Source organism: Pelobates fuscus, chromosome 1, assembly GCF_036172605.1.
Source record: "Pelobates fuscus isolate aPelFus1 chromosome 1, aPelFus1.pri, whole genome shotgun sequence".
NCBI lineage: Eukaryota > Metazoa > Chordata > Amphibia > Anura > Pelobatidae > Pelobates > Pelobates fuscus.
In genome coordinates, this window is record NC_086317.1 from 447,833,657 (window position 1) to 447,851,893 (window position 18,237).

At 39.3% G+C, this 18,237-nt stretch overlaps 1 protein-coding gene across 1 annotated transcript in view; it reads right to left on the minus strand.

Annotated features, from left to right (window-relative positions):
- AASDHPPT (aminoadipate-semialdehyde dehydrogenase-phosphopantetheinyl transferase) overlaps positions 1–18,237 on the minus strand; it is a 136,423-nt gene that overhangs the window by 4,773 nt on the left and 113,413 nt on the right. Inside the window, exon 4 of the mRNA XM_063444922.1 lies at positions 2,326–2,484. Within this exon, the coding sequence (XP_063300992.1) occupies positions 2,326–2,484 (159 nt within the window). The remainder of the gene's footprint in view (positions 1–2,325; positions 2,485–18,237) is intronic.

Sequence of the window (18,237 nt, forward strand, 5' to 3'; positions counted from 1 at the left end):
TCCAGTGGGGTAACTCTCCGGTCTGCAGCTCCGCCGGGTGCAGAGCTGCAGACAGTGTAATAAAAATCTCGCGAGCTCCCTGAGTGTTGCCATGGTAACGCTCTGGGAGCTCGCGAGACTTCTATCACACAGTCTGCAGCTCTGCACCCGGCGGAGCTGCAGACCGGAGCTGCTGGGCAGATTGATTGGAGGGAGCCCGGCGGGATACAGGGCAGGCCGCCGGGCTCCCTCCTGGTGTCAGTCTGCCTGACTGCCGGCGGCCCTGGATGTGTGGGTCAGCGCAACCCACTGGGAATCGCCCTGCGACCCACCAGTGGGTCGCGACCCACACTTTGGGAACCGCTGTAATAAGTTGTTATTTTGGATTTGTCAAATCAGGTTAAAGCTCTCTAAGTACCAAAGCAAAGTAGGTTTAATGAAGACGTTTTTTTATTTATAGATAATGCATCTTGCTGCTCAATTCTCTGCCATTTCTAAGTTAAATAACATTTGTTTAGATTTATGTAGCCCTAGCCACACCTTCCCTGGCTGTGACACATAGTCTACATAGTAAAATAGATTAATTTTCAATCAGATCTTGCAGCACAGTGTGTTTAAAAGTTGTTGTTTTTTTTATCTCCTGTTTTGTTAATTTTAGACACATGCACAAGGCTCATGCAGGCTGTAACAGGCTATTAACAGAGTAGGAGATAATAAATTCTAAATTAAACACGCTTTGCTATAAAGGAAGTTTACTGGAAAACTATGTGGGTCCAATGCAGGGAGGTGTGACCAGGGCTGCATAAACAAATTGATTTAACTCCTAAATGGCTGAGAACCGGGCAGTGAGACTGCAGGGGCATGATCTATACACCAAAATTGCTTTCTTAAAGTTTCACTAAAGTTAGAATTCAAAGTGAATTCAATGTGAATTTTAAATTTAAAGGGACACTCCAGGCACCCAAACCACTTCTGCTCATTGGAGTGGTCTGGGTGCCAACTCCCATCACCCTTAACCCTGCAAGTGTAATTATTACAGTTTTTATAAACTGCAATAATTACCTTGCAGGGTTAAGTCCTCCTCTAGTGGCTGTATACCAGACAGCCACTAGAGGGACTTCCGGGTTCCTAAAACACGAAAGTGTTTTAAACGACTCTGGACGTCCTCACGCTATGCATGAGGACCTCCAACGTTGCTGGAATCCCCATAGGAAAGCATTGAATAATGCTTTTCTATGGGGAGGTCTAATGTGTGCGCCCATTGCCGGAGGAGTGTGGGCGGAGCCTGACCCAGCGCCGAGGGACATTACGGTTTTAACTCCTTCAGCAACATGGGATGGGGGGGACTGCAGGATTCTGCAGTGCCAGGAAAACGGGTTTGTTTTCCTGGCACTGGAGAGACCCTTTAAGGGCCAGAGTAGTCAAATTGAAAGCATATCTAACTTAGAGAATTTTTTCAAAAGAGGGCACACTCTTCACACGTAAAGCTTTTTAGCAAGTTAAAGTTGTTTAGGAGTCTAGAGTGACCCTTTAAATTTGAAATTCATCTTGAATTCACTTTGAATTTACTTTAGTAGATAACCGTGTTAAGAGTGCTGCCCAACATTTACATATGTCAGGTACAACACACCTGCCGTTTCCAAGCTGTTTTAATGTCTAGGTAGTATGGGTGCCTGACATCTTGTTGTAGTTAACACAGGTACACACCCATTGGAGGTATTCATTACCTGCAGCAAACACCCGAAACCTTGGTCTCAAGATATTGCTTAAAGGGAAACTCCAGTGCCAGGAAAACAATCCGGTTGCTGAAGGGGTAAAAACCCCTTCAGTAACTTACCAGAGGCAGTGACGATGTCCCACGTCGCTGCTTCTTCCTCCGCCGCCGCTCCTCCCAGTGATTGCGTCGGCCGGTGGGCGAGACTGATCCCGTCCACAGGTCGGGGAGACCTAATGTGCATGCGCGGCAATGCCGCACATGCGCTCCCCATAGGAAAGCATTGAGAATGCATTTCAATGCTTTCCTATGGATTAATGAGCGACGCTGGAGGTCCTCACACCAGGAAGTGCTCTCTAGTGGCTGTCTAGTAGACAGCCACTAGGGGAGGACTTATCCCTGCAAGGTAATTATTGCAGTTTATAAAAAACAGCAAAAATTACACTTGCAGAGTTAAGAGTAGTGAGAGTTGGCACCCAGACCACTCCAATGGGCAGAAGTGGTCTGGGTGCCTGGAGTGTCCCTTTAACTACAATTCCCATGATTCTCTGTCCATCTATTTTATCCAAAGATTCAGCCTTTGAGATCATGTTTGAAATACATTGCTCTACAACAAGATATACATTTCTCACTTCAAAAATCCAATTTTCTTGTTCTTCATCCAGCCACATCTTGGTCTCTCCATAAGCTTTTCCCGTTTCCATATTGATAGGAGACACCTCAAACTCAATTCGCTGAAGGTTGAATCCGAGCCCGACCCCTATGGCTTTTATAAAGCTTTCTTTTAGAGCCTGAAAGTCCAAACACATATAAACTGCCATTTTATTTATTTTTTGCAACAAAAAGAACTGCATTATTTATTATAGTTTTTTCCTCATATCATAATCTGCACATATCGCTTCAACCAACCTTATAAATGTTTCACATTTTGAAATTAATAATTCATTTAGTTTTGTCAGCATTATATGCACATTATCTCACTTTGAAAAATGTAGCTACAAATCATTTTCTCCCTAAAGTCAAAAGCATATGCTTGTCCCCGTAACTCCCTCTCCTCTTCATGCCAGATGATTGAGACACGTGCAAGAAGCAGGTTTTGCCGACACTGAAACAATGGCCAGAATAATAAAACATTTAAAAACCCAAGTGAGCTTTTTTTCACTTGCAGTACCACTTGTACATGTTTGCGGATATGGAAGACAGTCACTACTCATGCATGCAGAGGTATAGATAAATACCCCCAGGCTGTTACATGTACTCGTAGTAGGAGTACTCCTTTTAGATTTCTTGGTTTAGTTACTTGTTCTGTTATCTGCACAGATATAGGAAGGTTTGACTTGAATAGTAGCTGATTGAGAAGTTTAAACTTCGAGATACAGAATAACAGACCTTAAAGGGACACTGTATGCACCCAGACCACTTCAGCTCATTGAAGTGGTCTGGTGCAGTGCCCCTTTCACACTTCGTGCTGCAATGTTAACCCCTTAAGGACACAGCTTCAAAAGCTTGTCTTGCACTTAAGGACCCAATACATTTTCACATTTTCTTGCTGTTTGTGTTAAACTGCAATTTGCATTTTACTATTTTATTGCACCGACACATATTATATACCGTTTTTTAAAGGACAAAAAGGGCTTTAAATTGATGTAACATATACATATATAAATGCTTATTTATTATAAAAAAAAAATACAAAAAAATGCCCAAAAATTTAAAAATATTGTTTTTTTCTTCAGTTTTTGCAATAATAATGTGTGCATAATTAGTGCAGGTTAAGGAAAGTAATTAAAAATAAATTCATTTAGTTGTTCTGAATTACAGAATATATAATGTGTCTAGGATTTTCAGTTTTTTTTGGTAGTTACAGCTCACAAAACACAAGGAGTAAAATAAACTTTTAATGTGGAGCGATTTTAGAATTTGGTATGTTTGTCTTGTAAGCTTAATAGCCATAAAAGAAAACAAAATTGCCACACAAAAATATATATTTATATAAAGCAGAAATCACAGGCTATTTAACTAACATTATTTTGACACTTTTAACCCCTTAAGGACCGGTCTGTTTTTGCGATGTTTGTACGTTAAGGACCAGAGCAGTTTTAACACTTTTGTGGTGTTTGTGTTTAGCTGTAATTTTCCGCTCTCTCATTTACTGTTCCCATACAAGTTATATATTGTTTTTTTCAGGACAAAAGGGGCTTTCTTTACATACCATTATTTGTATTATGTCATATATTGTATTTAAAAAAAATAATAAAATATGGTGAAAAATTTTAAGAAAAAACATGTTTTTGGACTTTTACTTGAAAAATCTTTTACTTATCCACAAAAGCTAATGAAAAAAACTGCTAAATAGATTAAAAATGTTGTCCTGAGTTTAAAAACACCCAGTGTTTACATGCTTTATTGCTTTTTTTGCAAGTTATAGGCCTATAAATACAAGTAGGAAATTGCTGTTTCAATATATATATATTTTAAATGTATCAATAGTGACATTGTAACACCGTTATCTGTCATAAATCCCCGAAACACACCTAACATGTACATTTTTTTTAAAGTAGACAACCCAGGGTATTCAAAATTGGGTATGTCCAGTTTTTTTTAGTAGCCACCTAGTCACAAACACTGGCCAAAGTTATCATTTATATTTGTTTGTGTGTTAAAAATGCAAAAAACGCCAACTTTGGCTGGTGTTTGTGACTAAGTGGCTACTAAAAAAGGCTGAACATACCCCATTTGCAATACCTTGGGTTGTCTTCTTTTGCAAATGGTATGCCATCATGGGGCTAATTCTCATTCCTTGGCTACCATACGCTCTCAAAGGCAACCTAACCAATCCGACAAATTTCAATAATAAAAAAAAAAAAGTAAAATCAAGCCTTATATTTGACCCTGTAACTTTCACAAACACTATAAAACCTCAACATGTGGGGTACTGTTATACTCAGGAGACTTCGCTGAACACAAATATTAGTGTATCAGAACAGTAAAATGTATCACAGCAATAATATCCTCAGTGAAAGTGCTGTTTGTGTGTGAAAAATGCAAAAAACTTCACTTTCACTGACAATATCATCGCTGTGATATGTTTTACTGTTTTGAAACACTAATATTTGTGTTCAGCGAAGTCTCCCGAGTAAAACAGTACCCCCATGTACAGGTTTTAGGGTGTCATAGAAAGTTACAGGGTTAAACACAGTGCTAGCAAATTAAATTATCTGGACTTTCGGCCTGGGTTGGCAGGCAGGTCCCTCAAATTGCAATCATTAAAATTACTTAATTAGGTAAAAATATTACATAAATACGCACGTAGAATTTTAATATATATACATATTTATATATTTGACGTCTACGTGTATATTTATGAAATTATTTATGTAATTATGTATATGGACATATGTATATTTTGTATTATTTTTATTTATTTATTTATACATAGATATATATATCATTACATTCTAAGTGTATTTTGATATAAATATATATATCAATATCAAAATACTGTTAGAATAAAATTGCATATATATATATTTTTTTTAATTAATAAAAATTATTTTTATTTTTTGTTATTTATTTTTATTAACATATTTGTATTTTATAATATATATACTATATATATAGTAATTATATATATTGTATATATTCGTGTGTAATTTAAATATAAGTGTATTTTTATATTAATATACGTATATATAAATATAAAAATACACTTAGTATGACATTATATATATGATACATATACATATATTATATATAGATATAATACATGTATGTATATATATATATATATATATATATATATATATATATATATATATATATATATACATACATATACATATAATTTTTTTACACTGATTGCTTTATTTTTTAACTTTATTTTTGATTTTTCCCTTGCAGGGAGACTGCCTGTCAGCACAGACAGTCCCCCTGCAGGCAGACACATGGACACCTATTGCGGTCATGTGATCGAGTGATCACATGGCCGCAGGGTCTTGATCTGCCGAGGGGAGACTGCCCGGGCAGACAGGCAGTCCCCCTGGACCGGGAGGAGCACTGATCGCCGCCGGGGGACCGACGGCGATCAGGTAAGTAGCCCCAGACCGTTATGACGGTTCAGGACCGTCAGCGGTCCAAACGCACGTTTTACCGCTGACGGTCCTGAACCGTCAGCGGTCCTGAAGGGGTTAACGTAGCCATTTCCCCGCTAATCCCTGCCAAATATTGGACAAAATTATAACAAAGAACTTCTCATGTGTATTTCGTAAAGTTAGTGTGTGCTATTCCTGTACAAAACCTAATTTTGTGTTCAGCTACATTTGCTGAGTGCAACGATACCCCTATTGTATGTCTTTGGCACTATTTTGTGAAGCTATAGCGCCATATAGGAGACCTGTCCATTTCGGTATTTACAGTAGAATTCTGAGAGACGGATTTGATGGGCCTATGTTTCAATTTGGGCCACTATAGCAGTTTGACTGTTGGGAAAAAAAACCACAAAGGCCTATCATTTGTAAAAGTAGACACTCCAGGGTATCTCATATGGTGCATATTGTGCCTTAACATGCCCACATTTTTTTTACCAATGTATGTCAAAGTTTGTGGTAAAAAATAATTTGGGGCATTTTCTACATCCGCATAACGTTTTTGCTGGGCATTTTGTATATTTGACATGTGCCACTATGGTCAAAGCCCCCAAATTATGCTCAGCTAAGTCTTCTGAGTAAAATGACACCCCCATTGTATGTCTTTGGCCCTATTTCGTGAAGCTACAGCGCCATATAGGAGACCTGTCCATTTTGGTATTTACAGTAGAATTTTGAGAGACGGATTTGATGGGCCTATGTTTCAATTTGGGCCACTATAGCAGTTTGACTGTTGGAAAAAACCCCACAAAGGCCTACCATTTGTAAAAGTAGACACTCCAGGGTATCTCATATGGTGCATATTGTGCCTTAACATGCCCCCATTTTTTCACCAATGTATGTCAAAGTTTGTGGTAAAAAATAATTTTGGGAATTTTTTACATCCGCATTACATTTTTGCTAGGCATTGTGTATATTTGACATGTGCTACCATGATCAAAGCCCCAATATTATGCTCAGCTAAGTCTTTTGAGTAAAATGACACTCCCATTGTATGTCTTTGGCACTATTTTGTGAAGCTACAAAGCCATATAGGAGACCTGTCCATTTTTGTATTTACAGTAGAATTTTGAGAGACGGATTTGATGGGCCTATGTTTCAATTTGGGCCACTATAGCAGTTTGACGGTTCGAAAAACCCCCACAAAGGCCTACCATTTGTAAAAGTAGACACTTCGGGGTATTTCAAATGGCATATTTTAAACCCTAGCGTAGGATCATTTCTTTTTGCTAGTTTGTACCAAGTCTAGTAGCAATTAGCAATTTTTCTGCCTTTTTGACACACACTTGGAGATGTTACTGTATATTTTGCAATCCTTGTGTGTGCTACGGCAGTATAACACCTATTATGTTGCTCAGCTATGTCGTCTTAGTACAACAATACCCCCATGTGTACCTTTTTCAGGGATATGTGGATGTTGAAGGGAGGGGCACATTGAAGACTAAGCCATATCAGTTTTTTTCAAACTTTGAATTTTGACGCTGGGTCCATGTGCAATTTTAGAGCCTCTTAGCAGGCTGATACTTCAAACCACCCCACAAAGGCCTACCATTTTTTTTAAAGAAGGTATTAATCACCGTATTAACCTGCATCAAACTCTGAGGCACTGCCTGTCTGCTGATATAATTCATAACAAACTAAGCATTTTTTACTTTTTACACAAGAACTTTAACTAAATAATGTTATAAAATATTTTTTTTTCTATTTTTTTTAAAATCTTTTCACCCCTAGCGTAACAATAAACTCCCCAACTTCCTATGAATTACCACGCACCCTAATTAACTAACTAAAATTAGAAAAATAAAAATAATCAGTCAGAGGTAAGAATTGCAGTAGCCTCCTTGGCCCTAAACGTTATCAGCAACTTTAAAATGGAAGAACTAAATAATAACAAAAAAAAGTATATACCGTATATACTCGAGTATAAGCCGAGTTTTTCAGCACATTTTTTGTGCTGAAAAACCCCAACTCGGCTTATACTCGAGTCATAGTCTGTATTATGGCAATTTGCATTGCCATAATACAGACTGGGGGGAGAGGGGGGCTGACAGAGCTGTACTTACCTTTCCTGCAGCTCCTGTCAGCTCCCTCCTCCTCCGCGGCGGTCCGTTCAGCACCTCGGTCAGCTCCCAGTGTAAGTCTCGCGAGAGCCGCGGCTCTCGCGAGACTTACACTGGGAGCTGACAGAGGGAGCTGCACAGACCGCGCGGAGGAGGAGGGAGCTGACAGGAGCTGCAGGAAAGGTAAGTACAGCTCTGCCAGCCGCCCTCTCCCCCCCACTGAACTACCAATGACACTGGACCACCAGGGAAGGAGCCCCCCTCCCTGCTATGTATCAAGCAGGGAGGGGGGACGAAAAAAAAATATAATTAAAAAAAAATAATAATAATTAAATAATAATACAAAAAAAAATAATATAAAAAAAAATAATAATTAATAATATATTAAATGCCCACCCCCACCAACACATACACAAACACACACTGCATCACACACACTCACACTTCATTCATATACACACACTGCACTCACACACACTGCATTCATACACACTGCACACACACACACTGCACTCACACACACTCACACTTCATTCATATACACTGCACTCACACACACTGCACTCACACACACACACACACTGCATTCATTATATACACACACTGGAAATAAATATTCAATTAATATATACGCACACACACTGCACTCATACACATACACACACACACTGCACTCATACACGCACTGCACTCATACGCACACACTGCATTCATTATATACACACACTGTAAATAAATATTCAATTAATATAATTTTTTTAGGATCTAATTTTATTTAGAAATTTACCAGTAGCTGCTGCATTTCCCACCCTAGTCTTATACTCGAGTCAATACGTTTTCCCAGTTTTTGGGGTAAAATTAGGGGCCTCGGCTTATATTCGGGTCGGCTTATACTCTAGTATATACGGTATATATATATATATATATATATATATATATATATAATGTGCAACTTATTCTCCCTGGGTGTGAAAAACTTTAAAACAGTTGCCAATACAAAGGCCGGGCTGAGAGGGGCAATCAGGGCAATAAAAGCTGGTTTCCGTCCTTATGCCCCTCTGGTAGCACAACCTGCAACTTTTCTGGGGTGTCTTCTTTTTGGGGGTTGGTGGTATCCGGAAACAGAAGTGACCTGTCTCAACCCTTCTGCTGCTAGGCCCAGCTGATGGTTCCCCACTGTGGCACTCAGTGAGCAGCCCAGAAATAAGCTGCAACTGGAAATCCAGAAATGTGGATTTAAGGTCAGCATTTGCCTTTTTGCACAGAATAAAGGCATTGTGAGTCGCCATTTGCATAAGGTAAATGCCAAGCCTTTTGTACCATGCCCTGGTCTTCCTCAGTATTAAATAGGGTTGCAGCAGTTGGTCGGACAGGTCAACCCCCCCCCCATGTGGTTGTTATACTGCCTAATGCAGACTGGCACCCGTTTAATTTCTTATCTGCCATGAACTGTGACTCTTCGAGTGTGCTCCGTATGCATAGATGTTAGTATGAACACCTCCTTCTTATCTTTGAATTTGAGAGCCAGCAGTTCGTCCTGGCAGAGAGCAGCCGTTTCCCCCCTCTTGAGCTTTTTGTGCCAGGGCTTTTGGGAAACCGAAACGTGTCTTTCGGATAGTGCCGCAGACCACAGTTTCAAAGCAATAAAGCATCCTAATAAGAGGGATGCTATTATAATAATTGTCTATAAATAAATGATACCCCTTATTTAGCAATGGGTTAATTAAATCCCATACGATTTTTCCACTCGTCCCAATGATATCCGGGCAACCTGGGGGATTCAAGTGGCTGTCTTTACCTTCGTAAACACGGAAGGTGTAAACATACCCACTGGCACTTTCACAAAGTTTATACAACTTTATGCCATACCGGAATCTTTTGGCCGGGATATATTGTTTAAACCCCAGTCTGCCCTTGTATTTCATAAGAGACTCGTCTACACAAATATTTTTTTGTGGGGTGTACATTGAGCCAAACTGTCTGTTGAAGTGGGAAATAAGGGGATGAATCTTATAGGATTATCGTATTGAGGATTATCTCTTGGGGGGCACTTCGAATTGTCGCTGAAGTGTAAAAAGCAAAGCATTGCTTCATATCTGGACCTGTTCATGGTCTGGGAGTAAATAGGGGTGCTGCATACAGGATTTTTGGACCAGTACATCCTGATGCTGGGTTTTTTAATAATGCCCATTAGCATTGTTAGTGCCCAATTTTTTTTTTGTTCTGGCACACTGGTGAGGTACCAACTCCCTTGCCTGGCAATGAGACTCTGATCATTAAGTGTCAGGTACTAAAATATCATCCCCCAAGAATAGCTGCATGAAATCCAGTGCACTGTAGTTGGTGACGTCCAACTGAATTCCAGGACTGCCAGTAAACAGTGGGATGTCAGGCGTGAAATCATTTAGGGGTTCCCAGTCACAAGCGTCATGAGCCAGGCCAGGGGACTCGGCGCTTACAACAGAGGGCCCTGCAGTATCTGGCACAGTCTCATCACCACTCTCAGAGGCAGTATCTGTGGCGTCAGAGTCGGCTGCTAGTATTTCATAAGCCTCCTCAGCAGTGTACCTTCTAGACATTATGAAGGTGTAACTTAAACAAACTTTTTTTTAAACTGTTTTTTTTTTTTTTTTTACTTTTTTCTTTTTTTTATCCTTTTTTTTATAGTTTTTTTTTAAAACTTTTCTAAACTTTTCAGAAAGTTTCAGAACTTTTCTAAACTTTTCGTCTCTAACTAGCCTAACACTCAATTTCCCAAATTCCCACTAAAGTCCACCCACTCCAGCTAACTAAGGAATTAACGTTAAATTAATTAAATAACAAATTAAATAAAATTAACCCCTAAGGGTTAAAAAAATCAAAATTATCCCTCGAGGGTACAAAAAAAATTAGATCACAGTTAAATACTGTGATTAGTGATGTCCCGAACAGTTCGCCAGGAACCGTTCGCCGGCGAACATAGCGAACACGCGCGATGTTCGGTCCACCCCCTATTCGTCATCATTGAGTAAACTTTGACCCTGTACTTCACAGTCAGCAGACACATTCCAGCCAATCAGCAGCAGACCCTCCCTCCCAGACCCTCCCACCTCCATGACGAATAGGGGGCAGATCGAACATCGCGCGTGTTCGCAACCGCGAACACCCTATGTTCGCCGGCGAACTGTTCGGGACATCACTAACTGTGATCAGTAAACTGATCACTGCAGGCAGTGATGAAAAGGGCAGGGAAAGGGCTAAAACTGTTTTAAAAGTATTAAAATAACTTTTAAAACACAGATACTCTTTATGCTAAATTGACACACAATGTTTCAGCACTGATCCGTCTCTCTCCACTTCTCAAACCACACAGAGGTGGAGGGAGGAGGATCAGGAATCCCAGCAGCACTGTGATTGCTGTGACTGGCTGTCACAGCGATCACATGTGCTGGGACAGCTCTATTGGCGGTTGCTGGTCTGCCTCTGACATCGAGGCACCCAACAACAGCGTTAACCCCACGATCGCGGCGATCTGGCGATAACGTTAGTAAATGACGGAGATTTTCCGTCAGCGGTACTTAATGCACGGACAAGCTTGACGGAAAATCTCCGTCTTTGGTCGGGAAGGGGTTAAACATTGCAGTTCCAGAGAAACTGCAATGTTTACATTGCAGCACTAAGTCAGCCTCTAGTGGCTGTCTATATACAAAAAATAGAGTATGATCTGCTAAGCCAATAAAAAACAGGAAAACATAGCGTATAACCGTGTAAGTAATAAACCACAAATGTTGTATTCCCAAATGGCCACTCACTTCCGAGAATTAGAAAAACAGCATGTAATTTATAATATAACAAATATAGAGTTAACTAACAATGATTTAAAGGCCTTGAAAAAGGGATTACAATTTGCTCCAAACCAAAACATGAATTATTTCATACCTATATAGATCTTCAAAAATACATTCGAAAAATGACAAATATTTTTCTAAAAAGGGAAAAAGGAGAAATAACATCTACAGAAGATATAAGAGGAAATCAATTTAAAAGAAAGTCCCATTTCTACCCTGTTGGAGACAGAGGCCCATTATTTTAATAATATGGTGTGCCATGATTTATAAAAATTAGAAAAAGAACAATTTTTGCAAAAAACGAAGTACAATATGAGCAAGGAAGAAGCAGCAAGTATTTTAAAATTACAACAAATGGAAAACATAATTATTAAGGAAGCGGACAAGGGAGGGGCCATAGTCATTATGACTAAAGAATATTATATGCAAGAAGTATATAATATTCTGGGAGACACTTACAGAAAACTTACAGAGGATCCAACAAAAAGGTTCAATCTTATTTTAAAATCATTATTGAACCAGGCATTTGAAGAAGGTATTATCTCCAAATATAACATGGAATATCTACATAATGACTTTCCAATCATTCCAATTTTTTTATTTTTTACCCAAATTACATAAGAACCCAATAACACCACCTGGAAGGCCAATTATCAGCGGCATTAATTCCGTAACTGCACACTTATCAGAATTTGTTGACCATAACCTTCAGAGATATGCGCAGGAGGCACCCTGGTATTTGAAGGATACTTTACATAGCTCGAGGATTTTGGGAGATATCAATTGGGAAAAGGATTTTATTTGGGTAACAAAAGACGTTACCTCTTTGTATACAATCATTAAGCATAAAAAGGGTTTAATTGCAGTTGAACGTGTCATGGAGAAAGATGAAAATAGTTCACCTAAATTTCGAGACTTTGTACTTAAAACCATTCATTTCATTTTGAAGCAGAATTATTTTCTTTTTGACGGTTCCTTTCACCTTCAGACAACTGGTACAGCAATGGGGACCAGTTTCGCCCCCAGCTATGCCAACATCTACATGCGAGATTGGGAATGCAACTAAATTTGGAGGAGGCATGGCTGGGTAGCGAACCTGGTCCTCTGGAAACGTTTTATTGGCTATATTTTAATGATTTGGCGAGGAACCCACAACGAATTACAACTTTTCCTAAACTATATTAATAGGAATAATTATGGTCTAAAATTCACCCACGCTATCAATCCCAAAACAATTAATTTTCTAGATGTTTGTTTTTATGTAGAAAATCAAACTATACGATCAAATTGCCATTTAAAAAAAACAGAAGGCAATAGTTCAATACACAGAAAAAGTTGCCACCATGAAAAATGGTTAGAAACTATCCCAAAAGGCCAACTAGCAAGAATCAGGCCAAGACGCAATTGTACAAAAAGTTCAGATTACCAAGAATAGGCTGAACATTTGAAAAAACAAATTTTTAATAAAAAAATATGAACCAGCATCATTAGAAAGGGAAATTAAGGAAATTGAAAAAAAGGATAAAAGGGAACTTATAATACCAAAACCGAAAAAAGATCACAAGTTTTCCTTCATTACGCAATATAATACACAACACTGAAAAATAAATAACATCTTAAATAAACATTTGGATATTTTATGTAAAGATCCCACATTGGGAAAGGTGCTCCCAAAAAAAAAAAAACATCTTTAAAGGACCACTCTAGGCACCCAGACCACTTCAGCTTAATGAGGTGGTCTGGGTGCCAGGTCCTTCTAGGGTTAACCCATTTTTTCATAAACATAGCAGTTTCAGAGAAACTGCTATGTTTATGAATGGGTTAAGCCTTCCCCCTATGTCCTCTAGTGGCTGTCTCATTGACAGCCGCTAGAGGCGCTTGCGTGATTCTCACTGTGATTTTCACAGTGAGAGCACGCCAGCGTCCATAGGAAAGCATTATGAATGCTTTCCTATGTGACCGGCTGAATGCGCGCGCAGCTCTTGCCGCGCGTGCGCATTCAGCCGACGGGGAGGAGAAGAGGCGGATCGGAGGAGGAGAGCAGGAGGAGAGCTCTCCGCCCAGCGCTGGAAAAAGGTAAGATTTAACCCCTTTCCCCTTTCCAGAGCCGGGCGGGAGGGGGTCCCTGAGGGTGGGGGCACCCTCAGGGCACTCTAGTGCCAGGAAAACGAGTATGTTTTCCTGGCACTAGAGTGGTCCTTTAAGTAAACAAGAAATCTAAAAAAACATACTTGCCCTAAGTTATGCATTAAAACTCCAGAGAAGAGGTACAACATCTAATGTCAAAGATTTTAATCCCTGTAATACCTGCAAAGGATGTAAGATCAAACAATATATACAAAGAAAGAAGTTAAAAGCACAATTACTAAAGAAAGTTTCAGAGTAAAATCAAATATAAATTGTAACACCAAATAAGTTTTCTATATGCTACAATGCCCATGTGGGAAACAATATATAGGGAGAACTTGTAGGAAACTAAAATAAAGATTCCTAGAACACCAAAACAATATCAGAAAAAATGTCACTAAATACATAGTACCAATACACTGCAATAGTTGTAGAAAGTTCAATTGGCAAGATTTCTCATTACATCAACCCTCATTGGGCTTGATGTAATGAGAAATACAACCCTCATTGGACTTGTGGTGTTTTTGGAGGATTAAGATTTTTGCATGTTTCTGTGAATATTGCATCGTTACATAGCTGAAAAGAGACTTGCGTCCATCAAGTTCAGCCTTCCTCACATATGTTTTTTTGCTGTTAATCCAAAAGAAGGCAAAAAACAAACAAACGACAGTTTGAAGCACTTCCAATTTTGCAACAAGCAAGGAAAAAAACTCCTTCTTGACCCCAGAATGGCAGTCAGATTTATCCTTGGATCAAGCAGTTATTACCCTACATTGAAATATTATATCCTTGAATGTTCTGTTTTTGCAAGTATGAATCTAATAGCTGTTTGAACATCTGTATGGACTCTGATAAAACCACTTCTTCAGGCAGAGAATTCCACATCCTTATTGTTCTTACAGTAAAAAAACCTTTCCTTTGCCTTAGATTAAATCTTCTTTCATCCAGTCTAAACGCATGGCCTCGTGTCCTATGTAAAGTCCGGTTTGTGAATAGATGTCCACACAATGGTTTGTATTGGCCTTGAATATATTTGTAAAATGTTATCATATCCCCTCTCAGGCGACATTTTTCTAAACTAAATAGGTTTAAATTTGTTAACATTTCTTCAAAGCTGATATGTTCCATTCCTTTTATTAATTTTGTAGCCCGCCTCTGCACTTTTTCTAGTGCCATAATATCCTTCTTTAGAACAGGTGCCCAAAATTGCACAGCATATTCAATATGTGACACAATAACCAATGTGTGAGCGCTAAAATCCCATGCAGATAATATGGCAGCGTTCACAAATACAATGCACAAGAGATTGTGAAAAGCAAAACAATAGTTACCAAAAAGAACGCGCTAAAATAATCTGTAAATATAAAGAAACAAATAATGGTGCAGACCATCTGGTAATAATAGTATGGGGAAAAGGTGTTATATGTAATAAACTCACATGTCCCAGAGCCCTATCACCCCTGGCTCTGGGTTTGAAATGCTCCTTGGGAGAGGGGATATTCCCACACTGCAGGATAGTCAGGAGGATATGTCCACTGATGATTCCGTTGTGCTGTATATAAAAGGAAAGAAGGGCAGGACCTCCAATTGAATAGTATCACAATTCGTTTTATTGTATAAAAAAGGTTAAAAACCCTTACTTTGGATGTGGTGGGTACAAACTCGCAGAGTCACCCACATAAAAGCATAAAACACATGTACTCGAAAAAAACGCTTCCTGGTTATGGTCCGGTCACGTGATCGCGATCACGCGATCACGTGACCGGACCATAACCAGGAAGCGTTTTTTTCGAGTACATGTGTTTTATGCTTTTATGTGGGTGACTCTGCGAGTTTGTACCCACCACATCCAAAGTAAGGGTTTTTAACCTTTTTTATACAATAAAACGAATTGTGATACTATTCAATTGGAGGTCCTGCCCTTCTTTCCTTTTATATACAGCACAACGGAATCATCAGTGGACATATCCTCCTGACTATCCTGCAGTGTGGGAATATCCCCTCTCCCAAGGAGCATTTCAAACCCAGAGCCAGGGGTGATAGGGCTCTGGGACATGTGAGTTTATTACATATAACACCTTTTCCCCATACTATTATTACCAGATGGTCTGCACCATTATTTGTTTCTTTATATTTACAGATTATTTTAGCGCGTTCTTTTTGGTAACTAATATTCAATATGTGGTCTTACCAGTGATTTATAAAGAGGCAAAATGATATTCTCATCCCGAGAATGAATGCCCTTTTTCATGCATGACAATACCTTACTGGCCTTAGCCACTGCTGATTGACATTGCCCATTGCTGCATAGTTTGTTGTCTATAACAATTCCCAAATCCTTTTCGTGTGTTGTTATCCCTAATTCGCTTCCAATAAGGGTATACGTTGCATGTGCATTCTTTACGCCGAAGTGCATAACTTTGCATTTTTCAACATTAAATTTCATCTGCCATTTGAGTGCCCAGTCCCCAAGTCTATCTAAATCCCTCTGCAGCAAAGTAATATCTTGCTCACACTGTATTATTTTACAGAGTTTTGTGTCATCTGCAAACACTGAAACATGACTTTCAATGCTTTTTTCAAGATCATTTAAAAACATGTTAAATAGAAGGGGTCCCAGAACAGAACCCTGAGGGACACCACTTGCCACCTCTGTCCAGCTTGAAAATTTACCATTAATGACAACCCTTTGTACTCTATTTTTAAGCCAATGTTCTACCCAAAAACAAGCATTTTCATCTAGACCAATTTCCTTGAGTTTGAACACGAATCTTTTGTGTGGAACTGTATCAAATGCCTTGGCAAAATCCAAATAGATCACATCCACTGCAACACCCTGATCTATACTTTTACTTACTTCTTCGTAGAATGCAATCAAGTTAGTTTGATATGACCTGTGCTTCATAAAACCATGCAAATTTTTGCTGAAACCATGTTCTTCTCAAGGAAATCTTGAATATTATCCCTTAATAACCTTTCAAATATTTTCCCAGCCACAGAAGTTAAGCTCACAGGTCTATAATTTCCAGGCAAAGATTTTGAACCCTTTTTGAAAATATTGCACTCTTCCTATTTTTCAGAAATAGATATTTCAGATATCTATTTCTGAAAAATAGATATTTCAGTAAAAATTGTATAAAAACTATTTCTAGAGCATAAATATACATTTTTTTTTACAGATATGCCACTTTAAAATTAAATTATTAAAAAAATGTACCGTATATACTCGAGTATAAGCCGAGTTTTCAGCATATTTTTTGTGCTGAAAAACCCCAACTCGGCTTATACTCGAGTCAGTGTCTGTATAGACAGGGGCTGGCAGAGAGTTTACTTACCTCTCCTGCAGCTCCTGTCAGCTCCCTCCTCCTCTGCGGCGATCCGTTCAGCACCTCGGTCAGCTCCCAGTGTAAGTCTCGCGAGAGCCGCGGGGTCATAGTGCGGCTCTCGCGAGACTTAGTGTGAGCTGACAGAGGGAGCTGACCGGACCGCCGCGGAGGAGAAGGGAGCTAACAGGAGCTGCAGGAGAGGTAAGTAAACTCTCAGCCAATCCCCCTCCTCCCCCCACTGAACTACCAATGCCACTGGACCCCCAGGGAAGGAGAGCCCCCCTCCCTGCAATGTATCAAGCAGGGAGGGGGGACGAAAAAAAAATATAAATAATAAAATATTAAAAATAATAAAAAAAATAATAATTTAACAAAATAAATTTAAAATAATAAAAAAATATATAATAATAATAAAAATGCCCACCCCCCACCAAGGCTCTGCAACACACACACACACATTGCACTCATACACACACACACACTGCATTCATACACACACACACACTGCATTCATACACACACACTGCACTCATACACACACACACTGCACTCATACACACACACTGCATTCATACACACTGCACTCATACACACACTGTACTCATACACACACACTGCACTCATACACACACTGCATTCATACACACACACACTGCACTCACACCCACTGCACTCATACACACACTGCACTCATACACACACTGCACATATACACCCACTGCACTCATACACACACACTGCACTCATACACACACACTGCATTCATACACACACTGCATTCATACACACACTGCACTCATACACACACTGCACTCATACACACACACTGCATTCATACACACTGCATTCATACACACTGCACTCATACACACACACTGCACTCATACACACACTGCACTCATACACACACTGCACTCATACACACACACACACACACTGCACTCATACACACACTGCACTCATACACACACACACACACTGCACTCATACACACACTGCACTCATACACACACACACACTGCACTCATACACACACACACACACACACACTTCATTCAT